Below are 16,770 nucleotides of genomic sequence, written 5' to 3'. Positions count from 1 at the left end.
GAATGCATCCGTAAATGAAAATATAAATAAATGAAAGAAAATAAATGCAGGTGAGCGACACGAGACAATGGCGAAGGAGAGTAATTTCGCGTGCCGATGGATATCAAAACCGATACACTGGGACAAAAATCACAGAACGTCAGAAAGAATCTGGAAATGAAAATATAAATAAATGGAAGAAAATAAATGAAAAAAAATAAATGCAGGTGAGCGACCTGAGACAATAGGGAAACACGGTGATTTTATGTGCCGACAGACATCAAAACCGATACACCGGGAAAAATTACAGAACCATCGGAAAGCGTCCGTAAATTAAAATATAAATAAATTCAGGTGAGCGACCTGAGACAATAGGGAAACACGGTGATTTTATGTGCCGACAGACATCAAAACCGATACACCGGGAAAAATTACAGAACCATCAGAAAGCGTCCGTAAATGAAAATATAAATAAATGCAGGTGAGCGACCTGAGACAATGGGGAAGCACGGTTTGTTATTGCAATTACAATGTGTAAAAATACTCCGCCCGCTGGTGGGTGCAGATATATATATATATATATATATATATATATATATATATATATATATATATATATATATATATATATATATATATATATATATATATATACATATATACTGGAGCTGATGCTCTCTCACAGCTCAATATCAACCAACACCCTCAACACAACAATTGCTCCATATCAATTTGACCCGGATTGCCAAGGAGCGGCAGCGAGGGGGACGGAGAACGGCAACAGCTCAGATCGAACTCCACATCGCTCAAGTTTAGTGAAATGCCTCTCTCGATTTCTGAAGGTATTATATTGTTTGTGCCCTATCCACTGGCACTCTCCATTGTTATGTTCCTGAAGAGTTCAGACGGGCTGTATTCGAAGCCCTGCACAATCTCTCTCATCCTGGTATCGGAGCAGTGCAGCACAGCACCGAGTGACTCAACGTTTTTTTTTTTTTCTGGTGTGGAATGAACTGGGACGTGAGAAACTGGTCCAGAGCCTGTCTATGGTGTCAATGAATGAAAGTACATTGTCACGCGGTAACACCATTAGTACCTTTTGCATCACTTGATGTCGGTTTTGATCGTGTGCACATTGATTTAGTCGGTCTTCTTCCACCATCTGTCAGTAATACATATCTACTCACATGCGGTGTCCGTTTTACTCGGTGGCCGGAAGCTATTCCAATACCCGACATAGCGGGAGAGACTGTAGCCAAAGCTTTCGTTTCCAGATGGATTGTAGTGGTTGGTGCCCCATATATTATCACTTCTGACAGAGGATAACGGTTTGAGTCGACACTTTTTAAAATGCTGACTGAGTTACTTGGAAGTAAACGCACCACAACTACTTCTTTGCTGTACTTTGTCTTTGAATTTGTCTCGACCACACATGTCCAGAGAGAAGTGAGAAAATATTTTTACTCTGTCTGCCTGCCTGGCAGTCAAACAAAATTCAAAGGGCATTCTTTGACCTCGCAATGTCGCCAGATATGCCTCCGTCCAGATTATTAACCCTAACCCTAACAGCCCTAACCCTAACAGCTGCCCTAACCCCAACCCTAACCCTAACCCTAACCCGAACCCCATCATTATACATACTTGTACCAAGTTTGATATAAATCCCTGAACCCAGATTCAAAATGTTAAATAATTCTGGTTGCCAGACCATACATCAAATCAGGTTGAAATTTAAAACAAATATTCCCCATGACTACTCGATCAAAACTGTTATGTTTCACGTCGATTGATGAAGCGGGTCAAGAGAAAGAATTTTCTAAAAGATTTTCGTTCAATCCAATATGGCCGCCAGACCATCTTCTTCCTCTTTCGGCTGCTCCCGTTAAGGGTCGCCACAGCGGATCATCCGTATGATCCGCATCGTGATTTGGCACATGTTTTACGCCAGATGCCCTTCCTGACACAACCCTGGTCGCCTCTTACGACACAGGGATATGGTACACCTATTTTAACCGGGGTATACACCGGTCCAGTATACTGGTACTCATTTCGCCGACCTCGGAAGGATGACAGGCTGAGTCAACCCCCTGGTGTATTAATTCAGTGGCCCAACGGGGCTTGAACTCAGGACCTCTTGGATCCCAAGCCGCTGCCCTAACCACTGCGCCAACACCAGGCTGCCAGACCATGTGATCTATTAATTATTCATGAACCTTCTGGTGTGGGTGAAATGAAGTTTCCCCTCAATCTGTCAAGCCGTTTTGGATGTTTTTAAAGGTTTATTCTTTTATTTTATTTTTTGTATTTGAAAAGGATTTTTAAAAGTTTATTCTTCAAATAAATAATAGCTGCCAAACCACGTGACCTATGACATCGTAGGCTGAGAACCTTTTGTTCCTCATGGATAGGTGATGTTACCTGTAAAGTTTCCCCTCGGTCTGTTCAGCCATTTCGGAGAAGAAGATTTTTGAAGGTTTTTGTGTTTAAAAAAAACAACATGGCTGTCAAACCACGTGACCAATGACATCATCAATTCCCCCCCCCCCCCATACAATTTAGCCCTAGATGGCCCTCGAATTTTTTCATTCTGATTGGATAAAGCATTCGACATTTACAATTATGATATCATAACGAAGCAACATCTGACATCATAAAAAAACTCACACTCATTTCTCATGGGGAGAACTTGACATATGCCGTTTCAATTTTTTCCATGGAGCGGTTTTGGGGATACAGATTACAGAGGTCCATTTTTTTCCTTTTTTTCCAACATAGCTACCACACCACATGTCCTATAACGTCGTCATTATCATAATAACATTCTACATGAGTAGTCACCCCTCTGGGGAAAATTTTGCGTGAATTGGATAAGCGGTTGCAGAGAAAATAAAGAACATTAGCATGGATGGTCATTCCGAAAACATAATAGCTCCAGCGACTTCATCAGCGAAGGCATAAAAAAACGCAAACAGGAAACTGACTGTTTTAATGGATGTCATAAAGGACACATACAACAGACACAAATACTGATAGGGTGGTGTAATAGACACATGTCATCAATGGCAGTAAATTCCAGAATTCATTTTTGGCTCGCCTGTTCGAAGAACAGAGAGCTATAGCGATACCCCCGGAGTGAGCGTGAGCGTGAGCGTCAGCGTCAGCGTCAGCGTGAGCGTGAAAATGTTAAAGTTTTTGGTGCAAGTTATTTCCTTTCTAATGTTTTTTTATCAACCACACTATTTTTACTTTTTACTGATTACAATATACAAATACATATATTGCTTTAAAATTATTTGGATCAGACTTCACTGCAATGCTTTATAAAAAAAATATTATTAGACTAGTCTTTGAGCGTCAGCATCAGCGTGAGTATGAAAATGTTAAAGTTTTTGGTGCAAGTTATTTCCTTTCTAATGTTTTTATCTACCACACTATTTTTTACTGATTATAATATACAAATACATATATTGCTTTAAAATTATTTGGATCAGACTTCACTACAATGCTTTATAAAAAAATATTATTAGACTAGTCTTTGAGTGTCAGTGTCAGCATGAGCATGAAAATGTTAAAGTTTTTGGTGCAAGTTATTTCCTTTCTAATGCTTTTATCTACCACACTATTTTTACTTTTTACTGATTACAATATACAAGTACATATATTGCTTTAAAATTACTTGGATCAGACTTCACTGCAATGCTTTATAAAAAATATTATCAGACTTAGTCTTTTAAAAACGATAAATGTATAAACAGGTGAGCATTGGGTGGCTTTGACACCACTCTGGTTTTCATAACAATTTTACAATCTTTTAGTTGAATTATATATATATATATATATATATATATATATATATATATATATATATATATATATATATATATATATATATCCTTGAACACTGGGGAACACAAATCACCTTCTTGTCGCTTTCAAGAACGTCCAGTGTTGCCACACTTGGACAGGTACTCTATAGGGTGGTGTACAAGGGTGGTGTGTAAAGCTGCTTCAATAGTGCTAAACTTCCGGAATTTATTTTAACGATCTTTAAAATCATTACCAGAGAATGCTGATTGAACCTCTAGGGAAGGTCAGTGGATGGAGAACTGTGGAGGTCCAGTCTTCATGGTTATTGATTACTTTTTTGAACAAATTAAAAAATATTTCATAGCAGGTCATGATTTGAATGTTAATTCTTCAAATATCAGGGTGACAACAAAATCACCGTACGACCTGACCTCGAATAACTTCCTCCATACCAATGATGTCCTCTTACTTTTTGTAGGTGCGCAAACTGAAGTTTGTGCATAGTTATAGTTAGCAGATTTACATTCAGTCAAAATAGCCCCATTTTCTCTCAACTTGTTGTGGGCAACTACCACCAACTCAAATCATCCCCCATCTAAAACCATGATCTTTTCTATCACCGTTAGCCCCACGCACTCACCAACTTTAGCTTCTTTATCCACCTTATCAACCACCTGCATTCTTCCCTACCCCCCATCCTTATCCACACATCCCTTCTTACTTTTCTCCATCTATTGTCTCCCTTGGCCCTGCTGTTGGCGTTTCCTCCTGTCTTTCTGCTGTGTCCGTTTGTTATGTTGTTTCCTAAATGTAGCTTAGGCTTACGTCATCAATGTCTGGAAATGTTGAATTTTTCCTGTATGTTTATCTAGTTATTCTCGTTAATAGTCTGAGGCATTTTGGGGGCTTACTTTTGAATGGACAATAGGACATCTTTCCTGGACGTGAGCCTTGTTGACTGCCTGGGTTGCTATTATATTTGGTTGTGCCTTCAGTTTTTATATACGAGTATAGCATGTCTCAAAAGTCTGGACTCATAGGGCCAAAAACATTTCTAATGTCGGTTTTACTTATTTCAGGAATTAATATACCCTTATTGCTCACTATACCGATCAAGAGAAGGTGGAACTGGTGTTGTTACTTGTTTCCAGATGAAGCCAGAGGAAGGCTTGTGAGTTATTTCACAAAAGCACCCCTAGAAGCCAAAACCAACTCAACAAATTCATTGGAAAAGTGTTGCAACGATTAAAAGATACTGAAAGTGTTGCTGATCGAACTCAAACTGGTTGTCCTTGCTCCTCTACAGATGAAACACATGGTGAAAATGTTCTTGAATTCTGCAGGGTGGTTGTAAGAGTTCTCTCCTATGAGTCCAGACTTCTTCACTTTCTGACTTGTTCCCTTTCATTCCTTGACATTCTTCGTATCTTCCTGACTCTTTCTTCTTCTTTATTTTTGGACTTTCTCGCAGCTTTCACATGACACACATCTCACACTTGATATGCCTTCCACAAACCTCAATTTTCACCATGCCGCTACAGAACTATCACCTTCCCTCGCACCATGGCACGATGTACCTGCAGCCACACAGAGTATTGCGTCGGCCAAAGGCCATTCAGCGACCCCCATAGGACCGGAGCGCTGTTGCAGTGGAGAAAGCAGACCAAGAGGGAGTGTGTGGGAGGCAAGCCCGAACTGTTGAGTCATGGGCGATTGCAGCCTCAACTGGGGCTACAAAAAGTTCATAGGGTACGGAGAAAGACCCCATACTTCCTTTCTCACACTTTCAATTTCTCAACCCCTCTTCCCACACTCTCTTTTCTTCCTTTGGATGTCTGGATCCATCGATTGTAAAAGTGCTAAGACATTGTTATAAGGCATTCATGGGCGGGTTTATCGCGAAGGGGATAGGGGGATGTATAAGTGCTTGTAGATTGATCATATTGCTTGCGTTGCCCCATCCTGATTTTTCCCACCATTTTCCCATTTGAATTTCCCAACCGCCATTTCTCATAGCAATTTCCTACTTGTGTAAATAAAGTGAATATAAGTTTTGACATCGTGTCTTGACTTATCCTGTGTCTTGACAACTTGACTTCCAGTCAGTTGGGATGATGCCTGTGTTCCAGGCAGAACACAGAACTGCATGCAATGACATGAGTACAGCATTTCCACCACCCTTGAGAAGTTCAGCATGGATGCCACAGATCACAGGAACTTTACCACATTTCAACCGGTTCACCGCAGCCTGTGTTTTCACAAACGATTGTGGACCAGAGTTGATAGGAGGGTTAGCAACAGGGATTGTAACACCCCTGACATCCAACTCGACAGCTGGTGGATCAGTCTCGAACAGCCACTCAAAGTAACCAGCCCAGCGAGCCTTCACTTCGGACTCTGTCAAGAGCCCACCATCCACTGCTATAACTGCAGTACACCGAAGGATGGGCTTGGAGGAACACAATGCGTGAATTCCCCTGTAAGCAGGAAGATAATCAATTGCCCACAGGTGATGCTCTCCCCCCTCACAGATTCCTCACACGTAGGCTCCTTCAGCACATGTACAGTTTTACACCTCAACTCCCTGAGCAGCTCAGCTCTGCCATTAAGCCTGGTCCTTTGACTGTTCAATGGTACCAAGTGTCCTGAGAGAGACAGAATTCTTCTTCGCCCTATGTTGAGTTCCAAGACATCCACCAGAAACATCAAGGATGGTAGTCTTGAAGGCACTCTACAACTCTTCAGGATTCCCCAAAGCACCCAGACCCCCCAGATCTCTACTCAGCCTGTTCACCAACTCCTCACCTACCCTCTCATCCTTGAGCTTGCCAACATCCAGCTTAGGCTGGGATGGTACCATTCTCCTGGCTTTAAGCTGCAACTTCAGAGTTGCTGCAACAAGCCTGTGGTCGGCATTGAGGAACTGAGCACTCTGGTAGACCCTGCCGTTCTGGGTTATCCACGGTGAGATCACTCGCCTCACTCGGAACATATACAGAGACGAGGGAAATACCACCCAAGGAGTGACGAATCCTTAGTCTCGTAAGGTCTCATAAGATGAATGCTTACGCTCGTTGACTGGTGTTACCTCAATTGTCATTTGAGTCAAATTATTGGACACGGCTACAGCAACTCGTTGGGCATGGTAACCATCAGAGTGACCAGACCAAGAGTAGGTGTGACCACCCACCATGATATCGCCACTATCTGGTCTCCGAACCTCAGAGAGTGCTGCAATACCGATGTCCAAACGCTTGAGCTCAAATGATAACAGAGACAGGTGATCATCCTCTCTTAGGGATAGGACTTTCCAGGCACCCACCCGAAGGGACCGCCTCTGGTTAACCCGAGGAGACTGCTGTCTGGTGGATAACACCTCAGCACCACCCCAACTCACACCACAACAATCTGACCTGGAAAGGTTACCCAATGTTTTTCATCCTCTCATCAAAGAGTGGGGGTTCCAAAGGCTTTGCCCCAATCCCGTCATCCGGTGAGCTGCCCTGCAGAGGGCAGGAAGCAAGGAAACAGGAAGCAACTTCTTGTATTAACAGTTTGTAAAGCTTGTGTGTTTGTGCTTACATTAATGAGGCATTACCACACAGAAATGTTTTTTTTTAAATATACGAATTGGCATTTTTTATTTGAAAGCAAATGAACTGCAATAAATACTTGTGAAATATTTGAAATTTTATTGTTCAAATGTCACCATAGACTGCTCGTTTCAAAGAAAGGGCCAATTCATGACAACTCGACGGCCATTTTGTTTTATGCAAATTAGGTGGTGAAAACGTCAAAATGCAGCCTGGGAACTACTTTCTTCAGAATCAGCACGCTTAAATTCGGTTAAAACACTTTGTTGAACCAGAACCATCCCTGACTCTGTGAAGCGATGCTAGGATTCCTAAAAGAGAGCGAGAAATCTTTATAAAAAATATACCATCAGAGATGGGGAATCCCCCGCCATTGAATGAAAAAGGTCATACATATTCCAGATAATGAGGGAGGTGAATTGGAAACAAGACACCATTTGGTCATCATCTCGAAAAAGTTCCCCAGGGGTGAGGAACGTAGTAAGCAAAAATAATTATAATTGAAATCAGATAAGCGGTTTTCAATTTATTACAAAATTTTTTTTTTTTTCAAGATTTATTACAAAAAACATTATTACAAAAAAAAAAACATTCAGTAAAAATACGAAGAAGAACAACTCCATCCCATTATGAGCTCTGTCACCTTCAGTGAAAAGAAGACTAAACGAAGAAGAAGAAGAAGAAGAAAAAACAACAACTCCACTCCACACATTCGGAGTTCTTCTTCATCTTCAGTTGAAGGGGTTCACAGTATGGCGGACCCAAGGCAACGGCAGCTGAAGATTAAGACGGGCGTGGTGCGGCGGTATGTGACGCTCCATTGATATTGTTTATAAAATCGTTCGAGGTTCACACGATTCGGTGTAAATGACGCAAAGCATTGGTTCATGGTGGTGGTGGTGGTGGTGGTGGTTGCCTCGGCCAAGCGCGGTCATACCGGTGGTGCATAGCGGCGTTTGGCTGTTCAGCCTGTGTACGTGATGAGTTCTCCGAATTGTTCCCATTGTCTGCAAATGCAGCATCTTCAAAGAAGAGAAGAGCTACAAGTCAGAATCGAAGCAGCATGAGGAGAAGGTGCAGACGATGAAAGAAGATGGAAGCGATGAGTATCTTATCAAAAAGCAGGTCGGTGTTGAGGGAGGAAGGGAGGGGGGAGAGGGGGAGAGGGAGGGAGGAGAGAGAGGGGGGAGAGGGAGGGGGGAGAGGGGAGAGATGGGAGAGGGAGGGAGGAGAGAGAGGGAGAGGAGGGGAGAGGGGGAGGGAGGGAGGAGGGGGAGAGGGGGGAGAGGGGAGAGGAGGAGGGGGAGAGGGGGGGAGAGGGGGGGAGAGGGGGGAGAGGGAGGAGGGGAGAGGGGGGAGAGGGGGAGAGGGGGAGAGGGAGGGAGGGGAGAGGGAGGAGAGGGAGAGGGAGGGGAGAGGGAGGGGAGAGGGAGGGAGGGAGAGAGGAGGGGGAGAGGGAGGGAGGAGAGAGAGGGGGAGAGGAGAGGGGAGAGGGAGGGGAGAGGGGGGAGAGGGAGAGGGAGAGAGAGAGGGAGGAGGAGAGGGGGAGAGGGAGGGAGAGAGGGAGAGGGAGGGAGGGAGAGAGAGAGGGGGAGAGGGAGGGAGAGAGAGAGGGAGAGGGAGGAGAGAGAGAGAGAGAGGGAGGGAGGGAGAGGGAGGGAGGAGAGGGAGAGAGGGAGGGAGAGAGGGAGGGAGAGAGGGAGGGAGGAGAGGGGGAGGAGAGAGAGGGGAGAGAGAGGGGAGAGAGAGGGGGAGAGAGAGGGGAGAGAGAGGGGAGAGAGAGGGGGAGAGAGAGGGGGAGAGAGGGGAGAGAGAGAGGTGGAGGGAGGGAGGGGAGAGAGGGGGGAGGGGAGGAGGAGGGAGGAGGAGGAGGGGGGAGGAGGAGGGGGAGGGGAGGAGGAGGGGGAGGAGAAGGGAGAGGGGGGGAGCAGAATGGGGAGGCGGGGAGGAGAAGGGGGAGGGCGGGAGGAGGAGGTTGCTGATGAGAATGTGGCTTTGATGAATGAAAAGGTTGTGGTGGCAGGTGAGCGGTTGGCCTCGTTTTCTAGAACACAGCTGATCCCGTTTGATGTTGTGGAGTTAAATCAGACCCAAGTTACCAACCATCCTTCACACGAATTTTTTTGATTACGTGAAAATAATTTCACCTTCCCACTCATTTTGTGCAATAGACCAAGAAACTGAGCAATAAATCCATGATGTGTGGCAATTGAGTCCAAGGGTAAGACCTGAATACGATGCCGCATCTTGGAGCACACTATCCTTTCGATGGGAATGCAAAGCCTGCTATCCTGCCGTCCCCTATTTAGGATAAATGTGCAAACTTCCCATCGTACATTTACAAAATAATTGGCTGTTTCTACCTTCTGCTATCCTGGCTAAATTCTCGTACCAGACTCGGTGGTGTAATGTTTAGAGCGTTTGCTTGTAGGTCGGTGGTTCGAACCCGGGCCAGCTGTACCAAAGACTTAAAATTGGTGTGCTGCTTCCTTGTTTGACCTTCAGCATTTAAAATGATAGAGCATGGACAAACAACACTGGGAAAGCAATGGCAAACCATACAGTATAACTATTCCTAATAAACTGCTTCAGCAGCACAAACGCTCTGTAAAGAGTATGGTACATCAAAAAAAAAAAACATTTTTGATTTGATTGATTGATGGGTGATGGGCCCATCGTCTTGCCGATCGATTTCAATTGGAATCTTCTGAAGAAAAAAATTAATTTCTTCACTCCCAATCCCATACATGTGGGGTCAGCAGAGGCTAACTCGCCAGCAGTGTTGAGCATCGTACTGAGATCATCCGAATCGTGCGTGGTGCGTCATGCTTTCCGAGTATGAATTGGTAGGATTTGATCATGTAAAGTCATTCAACGAGCGGGGGGGTTGATAGTGTAAAGTAAGTATATATGTGGGGGGGGCGGAGGGTTGGCTGTGTCAACTTACTGTATGAGGGACAAGGATACAACATCCCTGCAGCTGTACAGTGGGCTATTGTGGCTTATTCTACCCTCTGTGCACTTGTATGGCAGAATCAGCTTCTGCAGGAATCTACCATGATGATCGGAGATTGTCACCACCGGTTGGAGGCTGCTTGTGAATCGCTTTCACAGTTGCTTGTGAGTTTAAATCACTTTAAGATTACATGATTTCAATGCTGCAAGTGACAAACTGACTGACTGTTGAGAACAGCTTCCTGCATTTATTTTTCCTTGTGCTTTTTATTGACCCGTTTCGGCCTTTTAAACTGCTCGACATCGTGAAAGGGGCACCGTATCATGGCTAATCCATCGTGTGTGAGCTTTTTGTGGATAACCTTGTAGAGTTTTCAAAGCTATTGATCTTATCTTTGCATTATCTGCCTCTTGATTCCAAATGGGCTCTGTTATTGGGTTGCATTTGCCATTTGATCTTTCAGATCTTGGCATAGCTTTTTTGTTTCGTTTCTAAAATGTTTTGATCCAGATATGACCGTGTTTCGAAATCCCTGCAATGACATTTTGTAGTTTTCTATTTCTTTTGTTTTTGGTCTGTAATGTTCAGTCGCGTCCGTCTATTCGAGTGTCTTTACCCCTCGCATGCGAAGCGAAAAGTGGAGTTAAGCAATTAGTTCAATTTGTCTGTCTACAAACGTCACTTTAAAACTAACAAACAATTTGATTTCCATTGAATGTTGTATTTTTGAACACTAATCGTGAAACAAAAAGCCTGGTGTTGGCTTAGTGGTTAGGGTGGCGGCTTGGGATCCCAGTGTCCTGAGTTCAAGCCTCGTTGGCTGCTGAATTAACACCAGGGGGTTGACTCAGCCTGTCATCCTTCCGAGGTCGGCGAAGTGAGTACCAGTGTACTGGTCCCGGTGTATGACCCGGTTAGAATAGGTGTACCATATCCCTGTGTGTCGTAAGAGGAGACCAGGGTTGGCGTCAGGAAGGGCATCCGGCCATAAAACATTGCCTCAAGAAAAAGCCAAACCCCTGCACAGCAGGGAAAAATGGCTGTAAAAACGGTCATTTTAATCGTGAAACAAACATGCAGTTTAGCAGTATTTTGCCTCTGAATTCATCCCGATTGCGCATGCACGGAGAGGAATGAATTTTTAAGTAATGTGGCCGCTTCATTATCTGGTATGTCCATCCATCCGTCAATTTTTGTTTAAGCGGGGCAGACGATGAATTGACACAAGGGGGAGCTCCAACTGCCGAGCATCGCAAGAAAAATGGCAAACTGCACCGCTTCCTTGAGACGTGGGTGCATTATTTATTTATTTATTAATTATTATTATGTTATTATTTTTGGTCTGGCAGTCAAACAAAATTGAAAATCATTCCAAACAGGAAACTTATTGTTTTAAGGATGTCACACACAAACAACAAACAGGAAGAACTAATGTAAAATGAGATGGTGTAAAAGATGCTGCATCAATGGCGGTAAACTTCCGAATTTTTTTTTTGCAGCCTTTAAAAACCCCTATTTTATTTAAATTTCGTTATATGCTATCTGTAATTAAATGCTGTCGCCTTTTTGGCACTTTCAAAATGCATTTGTTCAGTAGGACTTGGACGAAATATAATGGCATTTTACATCTCGACCAATTCAATTTGCCGCTCGCAGACTCTACCCATGTCCTTGTTTCTCCAAGACTGCGTGTGCGTGCGTGTCTTTTTTATTTTTTTTAGGAAACTGAGAAGGAAATTGAGGACACGGAAGAATATAAAGCCGCATGTGAGATATTAAAAGAAGTTGGCATTGAGTTCTAAACGAGGTCGTCTGCTTTCGGGTGATCTGTTTGTTATGCATACAAATGTGACAGATATGCTGAGTCCCTCTCCCTTCCCCCAACACCTATCAATTAAAAACTTAGAAGTTCTGTTTAATAATTGGAAGGGTGCGGGATTACTCTAAATATGTTGACAATTATGATATGTACATAAGCAATTCCCTGCAGCCCACGCCGCCCTCCCCCAATTCGCACCGACAGGTCTGAATTGGCCACAATCCTATGCATGTGTAATAAATAGACGGCCTCTAAGCTTGTTTTTCACAGCGACATCAGATTTGTGCTTGCCAGTGATTTGATGGACAAATTTTTTTTATTTTTTTTATGTTTATTGGGAGCCAGGGTGAAAGGATAAGCAATGTATTTGTTTATTGCGGAGAAGTTATGTTGAATAAAGTTATGTTGAACAAAGTTCAAGGATTGTTTTACTCATTATTTTAATGAGAATTAAGTTCTGTTTCAGAGTTGTGATGCCACTTTAGAAAGGGGATAGCCTGGTGTTGGCTTCGCGGTTAGGGTGGCTGACTTGGGATCCCAGGGTCCTGAGTTCGAGCCTTGTTTTCCGCTAAACTAGTACCAGGTGGGGTTGACTCAGCCTGTTATCCTTCCGAGGTCGGCAAAATGAGTACCAGTGTACTTATAATAGGGACACTGCATCAGCGGCATAGCCATGTCCCAAAGCAATAATGCAATCAGCAGCCATAAGGCTGCACTCAAAAGAGAGGGATTGGGGTTGGTAGATGGAATTCAGATTTAAACTGGGAAGACCTGCAGTCATGGCTTTGAATGCTGTTGACAAACTTAAGGATGAATGAAAAAAAAATATTACTTTTGAAAATATTCATACTGGGCATTGTCTATCATGCAAAGTCCTTCCTTGGCACACCAGAACTCTTATCTACCAACAGGGCCTTTTACGCACAGCTTGATGTAGTACTGTTCTCCCTTCTGGGATGGCTACTCTGCCTCAAACCTTGCTCGGCTTGACGCCGTGGAAACCAGGGCCTTCAACATCATTGGAATCTACCGTGATGAAGCTGAGTCTATGGGCCTATCACTTTCACTTCACAGACAGATCAGTGGTCTCTCTGTCTTCCTCCACCTCCTTTCTGGTCTTTTACATCCCCTGCCATCCAAGTCTCTGCAGGGTGCATGTGGTCCACCAGCAATCCCCTTCTGGTGAAACTCAGAATCACTGCTCACCTCTACTGGTTCGTTCCTCCTCTTTCCCACCTGTGGATCCAATTTCCACATTCTCTTCAATGTCATTTTTCCCTCCAAGTCTTTAAGACAGTTCACCACCTTCTCAGATCTCCCATCCAAAACCATGATTTTTATGGTTGTGGAAAAGGACCTTTGGGCCCTGTTCTTCATTGCATGGCCCAGGAGCCACTGGTGGCCTAAAGTGCGGCCCCTGACGCACAGTCGATAATACACAAATGTGCAAACACCCCATCATAATCTGCCATAAATACTATCAAATGTACCCAATGGTTTCAAATGAGTGTTCCAATGCAAAGCATAAAAGTAACCACTCCTTCAGTCGATGGCAGTGCACAGACCATTATGCTTGCAGCCCAGTAATCACAATGGAAAAAAAATTAAAAAGTACGGAGAGACGTGGCCTAATAGCACAAGTCCAGCAGGCAGTGTAGCAGCTCTCACATCAATGTTATCGGCAAAAGTGGCCCCCTTCTCAAAAATAGTGAAGATCACTGCCCTCGGGTGTCACACTCAACACATTAGGGATACCTTAGTGAGCTGTCTCATTACCTCTGCCACTGAAGGTGGAGATGGTTATGTTTTCATCCTTTTGTCTGTTTGTGTGCAGGATATCTCAAGATGTGGACAGATCCAGATGAAATTTTGTGCACAGGTTGGGTGTATGACAAGGACGAACTGATTAGATTTTGGTGAAGGTCTTGATCCGGCTACTGGAATTTTAAAAGTGATTCTTCACCATTGAGAGATGGAGGGCCAAAAATGATATATGGGACATTTTCACAAAAGCGGGTCAGGTAACGGTAAAGAACAAACTCAAAAATCAACTTTCTTTGATATTCTCAAAATAGTGCTTGAACCCCTTATAAGGCCTAGAAAAATGTTCAAATGATGTCAGCAACGCAGGATCACCATAAGGCCTCTGCACTGACTGGGCAATATATGCTTGATAAAAATTCTCAGACAGTCTTTACCGTTACCTGACCCGCTTTTGTGAAAATGTCCCATATAGCGCAATATCTCAAGTTGTGGACGGATTTGGACGAAACTTGGTGGACATGTTGGGTGTGTGACAAGGAAGAATTGATTCAATTTTGGTGAAATCTGAATCTGATAATTTTTGAAGTGATTCTTCACCATACATTGAGCCATGCTCGCGCTGCCATTGTTGCCGACGCGGTTCCTTCAAAGCCGATGTTAGCACTGTGATTTAAATAGAAAGTACCGCAGGTAAACCATGACGCAACGCCACATTGCAGCAAAGGAGGGCCAATGGGAGACGACGCAGCAGGGGTCTAAGCATGTTGCGACGACCTTTGCTGCCTGAAAGACATGCCCCATCTAAAGCTGGTTACGAACTGGAGTTCTGTGCCTGTCAAGTGCATGGAACAAGACCCCAAATCAGCCTTCCTGCCTGAATGAGTCGCTGTCCGGATGAATCATTGCCTGACCAAGTCACTGCCTGTTCGATTTGTGCAGATCATAGGGCTTAGCGGGCAGAAGGAATGCAGTTCCTGTGTGCGCAATGGCACCAAACTGACATACACTATCTTTTCTTTCTATCTCTGCATCCCCACCCCCAATTCGTTTTCTTGAGATGCATGAAAGAGTTATCAATGATTAACCTCTTGACCGGTCTGGGCGAGGTACTGACATGCACCACAGACCTTTCCTCGAAGCGCCTACACTGCTCCTCTCCCGATACCGCACCGACACATGCACCGCATTCCCTTACTCCCCTTCTCTTTGAACCAGTGCAAGCCTGCCAGCTTGTGCAGGGTGAACGAGAGGCTGCACCCAAACCTCGACTGCTTTTTCTTTCTTTTTCTCTTCACTTTCCTGGTATGATTGTGGTGCCCCTGTCTTGTACACAGCTAAAATAGTTTGAGGATCCTTACATGCTTAAAGGATAATTGTTTTTCTTTGTGACACTGCATTGCCTGTAAATATGTGCCTTTCTTTCGTAAACTTTCAATCCTGCTCGGCTGTCCTACCCCACCATCCCCCTCATGGGTTCGATATAGTTATGCAATAGAATGACCCCGTTAATTTGCTCTATTAGATAGCTGACCTCCTACCTACGGTTTCGCTCGGCCGTAGATAAAGGTTGGAAGTCAAGAGCCCGGTTCCCCATCTGGGTAGGCTGAGGTCACCAGTAAGGTAACACGAGCCTTGGAGTGAGGACCCTTCTAGACTCAGTCTCCTCAGACGGTGTCTGTGGTTGCTCAGCAACCCGTCAGGTTGCGGAGTTATCCATGGCTTGTGGCTTCAGGGTCGAAGATCGAGTAGCGGGTCTGAGAAACCCCCTCGTGAACCCCGCAGTCACCCTAAAACAATATTTTCTACCCCCATTAACCCCTATCCCCAAGCCCACCTCCTACATTTCCAGTTTTTCCTTCCTGAGTTTTTCTGCATCCATCTTGTCCACCCCTACCCCTCATCCCTTATTTGTCCAAGTCTCCCTTTATCTTGACCTCAACACTGTTAGTTCCTCCACCCCCCCGCCCCCCAACCTTCCACTGTCCCTTCTATTGGTCCTGATCCTTTGTGTCCTAGTTCTTCTACATGCCTTGACTTTGTATCAAAAACAAAAAACAAATCCCCCATCCATACTTATGATCCTCTCCACCCTCATTCACCCTCCCCAAAACTACCCCTTCCTTTGCAAGTTAGTTTCCCCCTCCCCCTCTTGTTTTTTGTTTCATGTGGGAATTTCTCCTCCTCCTCTTGCTGTTTGTTCACCATCAAGTAGTGTCCTCCACCCCCCCCCCTTGGATCTCATTCTTTCTCCAAGTGTCCCTCTACCCAGCTGTGATCTGGTACGTTCTGTTTTTGCTCTTCCACGAGCCTCGACTTTATATACAAAAAAAAATTACACTGCAAATTTTGGAGAATAGTACACGTGTAAACTCATTGAAGGCAGTTTGACTTGGTAGTTAAAGGGATTCACCATGTTGAAATTGACAAATGTAATCTAAATTGTGTTTTATGTAATTTTACTCCAACAACCTATTGTTCATGTTTTAGCGATTCAGACTTTGAAGCTCAGGCATGTGACAAAGGGAAGTGAGCAAGTGGCTAACAAGGAAATCCAACACAGGTGGAGGCTATTCAGCCCATCATGCCTGCACGAACACCACACCAACCCATCTACACAAGATATAAGGAAGAAAATGCAAAAAAAAGTTTTTAATTAATAAAATAACTTTTTTGTAGTTTTTTTTTTCTTTTCTCTTTTCCTTTTCCTCCCCTCAGGGAGGATGATGAGTTTGTAGATACCGAAAGTCCTGCAGCGTAGTCTGATATTTCAGATCAATTGTTCAAATTTGCATAAAAGCACCAAAATTGGTACACATGTAGAATAATGTATTCCGAACAATTCTAGATATGGA

At 44.0% G+C, this 16,770-nt stretch overlaps 1 protein-coding gene across 1 annotated transcript; it reads left to right on the top strand.

Annotated features, from left to right (window-relative positions):
• The first annotated feature begins 8,028 nt into the window (after positions 1 to 8,028).
• Positions 8,029 to 12,568, top strand: TBCA (tubulin folding cofactor A). Its single transcript, XM_085845786.1, has 4 exons — positions 8,029 to 8,184; positions 8,399 to 8,504; positions 10,413 to 10,499; positions 12,057 to 12,568. Exons 1-4 carry the CDS (start codon positions 8,132 to 8,134, stop codon positions 12,135 to 12,137), a joined length of 327 nt encoding a protein of 108 aa, XP_085701912.1. The 5' UTR covers positions 8,029 to 8,131; the 3' UTR covers positions 12,138 to 12,568.
• The last annotated feature ends 4,202 nt before the right edge of the window (positions 12,569 to 16,770 follow it).

This window comes from Eptatretus burgeri, chromosome 11 (genome assembly GCF_056783735.1).
Source record: "Eptatretus burgeri isolate ZD-2024b chromosome 11, Ebu_testis_v1, whole genome shotgun sequence".
Classification (NCBI taxonomy): domain Eukaryota; kingdom Metazoa; phylum Chordata; class Myxini; order Myxiniformes; family Myxinidae; genus Eptatretus; species Eptatretus burgeri.
This window is presented reverse-complemented; position numbering and strand designations above follow the sequence as displayed.